This window comes from Saccostrea echinata, unplaced genomic scaffold, assembly GCF_033153115.1.
Source record: "Saccostrea echinata isolate AGI-Se365-2 ecotype Australia unplaced genomic scaffold, CSIRO_AGI_Sech_v1 ptg000038l, whole genome shotgun sequence".
NCBI classification, from domain to species: Eukaryota; Metazoa; Mollusca; class Bivalvia; order Ostreida; family Ostreidae; genus Saccostrea; species Saccostrea echinata.
In genome coordinates this window covers 1,528,040-1,532,914 of record NW_026889787.1, presented here as the reverse complement: position 1 = coordinate 1,532,914, position 4,875 = coordinate 1,528,040, and the positions used below count along the sequence as shown (strand labels likewise).

General features: G+C 40.0%; 1 protein-coding gene across 1 annotated transcript; it reads right to left on the bottom strand.

Moving 5' to 3' along the window:
- Nucleotides 1-1,734: 1,734 nt before the first annotated feature.
- Nucleotides 1,735-4,875, bottom strand: LOC133200331 (uncharacterized). The gene has a single exon (XM_061336149.1). It carries the CDS (start codon nucleotides 4,873-4,875, stop codon nucleotides 1,735-1,737), a length of 3,141 nt encoding a protein of 1,046 aa, XP_061192133.1.

The following is a 4,875-nucleotide window of genomic DNA, read 5'->3' as shown; positions in this document are numbered from 1 at the left end:
ATAACACAAACTGTTATAATTTCTTCTCATTCACTGAAATAATTTTTTGTAACTATAAACAATTTGTACTTAACATGAAACGGAAAAGCTAAAAAACATACGATGCTTGCACAAGTTGTCTTCGGTAGCCTGGTTTTCAACAAAACACATGGTCGTGCTTTCCTAGCATTATGAAGCAAAGATATGCATATCAAACTTTAAATTCCACTTTCCAGAAAGGGCACGTTAAAGTAAAGTTAGTGTCTATCCCTGGTAAACAATTTAACAAGTTGCAATAAACACGAAACAGAGTAGATAAGCTAATATCTACACACGATTCACCTTGCTAAAATAGGTAGCCTTGTTTTAAGCTATAACATGTGGTTTGGATGTTTCTTTCAAAAACAAAAGTAATAAAGCAAATGCGAACAAATTACTAACCGTTTTCAGCCAGAGGTCCAAATGATACAACATCTTAAAAATGTATATACCGATGACAAATCCTTGCTGGGTGATAAACTGATAAAAAGACAGGTTCACATATCACACGTCTTTCCAGCTTCCATGACTGCTGTCAAGCGCTACTGCGACGCTGACACCCAATCAAACGACAACACAACAGTTAAATTTTGAATACAGAACTGAATAATTCAGATTGAAAACAAATGAAAGAAATTTAAAAAACATGATTTTATTTTTTAAAAACAAAAAAAATATATTTGATCGATTAAATCACATAAACTTTAGGATTCATGCAAATCACTCATAAGTGGGCGTGGCTTCCTGTCAAAAGCTTTGTTACGTCATTTTTCATTTGCATGGGAACGCCCATAACTCGCCTTAACTCACTTGTGAAGAGAAAATGACCCAATACAGCGTACCGATATGATATGTAAATATATAAAAATGACCTAAATTGTCCGCCATATTTAAGTGAACCAGTTACAAAAAATGCCAGATAAAAATGTAGAATTATGCAAAACATACATAATGTTTACTAATGATATTTAGCGTATACGATATTTAAAAGTTCATAAATCCATTTATGATTACAAATTAATAAAGCAACAAAACTTACACCATGAGAGGACAAGACAAGCAAACTATTTGTAAACATGTGTATTGTTGACTTGGGCGGAAACAAACGCTTAAAAAGAAAATCAAAACCGGGGACGGATAATTCCGGACACTACACTTCCCCTCTGATTTCTACTAGAAATATTTTTTTTAAAAACAAATTCAACTAAAAAATACAATGTACTCATATCTAGTTTACATTACAATCTTAAACATACAAACACTTAACCTTAAGTGCATGATTAACCTCCAAAAGGGTGACAAGTACTGATATAGGTATCACAAAAGTAGAGCGTGTACCATCCTTCACAACAAATATCTCAACTTTTCGGATGCAGCCATCATCGCTTGGAAATGTCTTTTTTACAATGCCCGTAGGCCAGTCATTTCGCGCACTGCCACTGTCTTTCATCAAGATGACATCACCAGTCTTCAAGTTTGAACGTGCTTCTTTCCACTTCTGACGCATTTGAAGGGTATGTATATATTCTGTTCTCCACCTCTTCCAAATTTCATCTCCAAATAACTGCACTTGCTTCCAATGCACACGTATGTCTTTTGGTCCAAACTCTGGGAAGGGACGAATATCCAATGCGGTCTTCATTGTTAGCAAGGTAGACGGTGTGAGCAAACATGGAGACTCTAGATCTGTTGACACGGGTAAAAGAGGTTTATTGTTTACAATAGCTGTAACCTTGCCATGAAAGTTACCAAGACATCGTGGTTAAGTTCGACTCGATTCTGTAGTAACATAGAGTCAAGTACTCTGCGGGACACTCCTATAAAACGTTCCCATGCTACCCCCATGTGGGAGGCATGGGGTGGGTTAAATACCCAAGAAGTTCCTGAATTAGAGAGAAACGTCCCAACTGGTCCTTTTTCCACAAACTCAGCATTGATGGACAGGTCCTGTGTTGCCCCAATGAAATTGGTTCCCCGGTCTGACCTTAACTGTATCACTGGACCTCTAATGGCAACGAATCCCCTCAATGCGTTAATAAATGCTGCGCTTGATAACTCTTCGATGACTTCGATATGTACTGCTCGGGTCACCATACAAGTAAATAACAAAGCCCAACGTTTTTGATTGGCTGAACTTCCTCTGGTCCTCCTGTGAACAATTGCCCACTGTCCAAATGTGTCCACACCAACGTATGACAATGGAGTACTAGGTGTCACTCTGTCTACTGGTAAGCATGCCATCTGTTGCCATCCAAGTTTTCCTCTAAGCTTGCGGCATATAACACACTTGTTGATTTCAGATGAAATCATACACTTGGACCCCACTATCCAAAATCCAAGAGCTCGCACCGCTCCATCAGTGAAGTGTCGACCCTGATGTGAAACTTTGCAATTAAAATGGTAAATAAGAAGCTTGGCCAGGTGGTGGTCCTTAGGGATGATTATCGGATGTTTGGATAAGTGGTCCTTAGGGATGATTATCGGATGTTTGGATAAGTTGTCAACAATGCTGTTGCCCTTTAACCTCCCGCCAACACGTAAGAGACCATCTGGACCTAGCACTGGAGACAAGGATAAGATTGAGCTTCTGTTCAGTAATCTTCCTTTTCTAATGGCTTGAATCTCTGGGCCAAAGGTTTCCTTCTGAACTGTCTGAATAATGAAGTGTTCTGTTTCTGAGACGATATCTGTGTCGTAAATTTTCCCACCTGTATTGGAAGTCTTCACACCCTTGTACTTCCTAATGAAGGTCTTTAAATAAGCTATTGCTCGCACAAGTTTTCTCCAGTCTGAAAACCTTGTAAAATTGGAAACTCCAAGCATGGACTTCCTGTCTTGCAACTCCTCTGTTTTGAAGCACCTTACTTCTGGTTGCAACTCTTTATCTATCTCTGGGTTGATGAGAGGGTAATAGTCTAGAGCAGATGTGGAATGGGATTCTGCTGACAGGTCTGGTCCTTTGATCCACATACTGTCTGCTAGTTGAGATGCTTTCACACTTCTTGTAGCAACATCTGCTGAGTTGAGTTCAGATGCTATGTAATTCCAGTGCGAGGGCTGACTTGACATTCTGATGCGACTCACTCGATTTGCTACATAAATGTAGAACCTTCTATTCTCATTTGTTATGTACCCAAGTACCACTTGACTGTCGGAATAGAAAGAAAAATGTTTTCTATCTATCTTCAACTGTTCATGGATGACATCTGCCAACTGAACTGCCAAAACCGCAGCACATAATTCGAGTCTAGGCACTGTATTCCCACTAAATGGCGCAACCTTTGCTTTTCCCAAGAGAAAACTTGTTGTGCAGGAATCTGGACTCATGCCATACAACTTCAAGAATGCCACGGCTGCGATGGCTTCTTTAGATGCATCTGCAAAGATATGCACCTCTCTCTTCTGGGCGCCCTCAAATGACTGAGAACTGTTCTGTCTGGGAATCTGGAACTCCTCTAACTCTGGCAACGATTGTACCCAGGATTTCCATTCCTTGTAGAGAGAGTCAGGTAAGGGATCATCCCAGTCCAATTTTGATGGGGAGGAGACCATGTTTCTCAGCAGTATTTTGCCCCTGATTATAACTGGTTGAGCAAAACCTATCGGATCGTAGATACTATTGATGATGGATAATGCTCCACGCTTGGTAAAAGGTTTCTGCTCATCTGACACCTTAAACAAAAAGACTTCTGAGTCTGTATCCCATAAAAGTCCTAAACTTCTCTGTAGTGGTAGTGACGCTGCACCGAGGTCAAGGTATTTCAGGTTCTTGGTGAGGTCATTTGATGGAAATGAATCGAGAAGTGTTCTGCTATTCGATGCGAATTTGTGAAGTCTTAACTCCCCTCCTTCATTAAGCGCGTCCTTTGCCCTATGTACAAGGCTTACATGTATGGCTTCTTCCTCACTGAAACATGACAATAGACCATCGTCAACATAAAAAATATTGTTTATGAGATCTTTGAGGTCTTCACTGGATGATTCTACTGATTTTCGCAGACCATAAGTGGTGACGGAGGGTGAGGGGCTATTCCCAAAGACGTGCACTGTCATACGGAAGGTAGTAAGTGGGCGGTTGAAATCATTATCCTCGTGCCACAAAAATCTCAAAAAGTCTCTCTGTTCTGGGCTCACTTTGAAGTTATAGAACATTTGTTCCACATCCATTGTTACTGCTACTGCTTCCTTTCTGAATCGCTTCAAGATTCCTAGCAAGCTATTGCTAAGGTCGGGTCCTTTGAGAAGCACATCATTTAGAGATACATCACAGAATTTGGCAGATGAATCAAAATCCATTCTTATGCTGTCTGGCTTTTTGGGATGGTATACTCCAAGGAGCGGAAGATACCAGCATTCGTTTCCTTCATCCAAATCTGGGGCCTTTTCTGTATGGTTATTAACAAATAACTTCTGCATAAAGTCAATCACATGCTCGCGTTTTTGTTCATTGTGCTTCAAACTTGCATCAAAGGATCTGGCACGCCGTTCAGCTGCTTCCTTGTTGTTTGGCAAGGTTTTCCTGGTAGATCGAAAAGGGAGTGGAGCCACCCACTGACCTTGATCTGTCTTCTGTATTCCAAAACCTATAATACCTATAAAACCTATAATATTGAGAAGGTCTTTATCCTCAACTAATAATCCTGGCTTCTCATCCTGATCAGTTCTTCTAAAAATTGAGTCAAAGTCAATCTTAATCTCACTATCACAAGGAATCATCATGGTGGGACGTCCATTACTCAGAACAGTGGTTTTGTTGAGGTCTTTATCCTCAACTAATAATCCTGGCTTCTCATCCTGATCAGTTCTTCTAAAAATTGAGTCAAAGTCAATCTTAATCTCACTATCACAAGGAATCAT

Excerpts from the sequence above, each read along its gene's own strand:
- LOC133200331 (XM_061336149.1), bottom strand. The coding sequence starts at position 4,875 with ATGATTCCTTGTGATAGTGAGATTAAGATTGACTTTGACTCAATTTTT.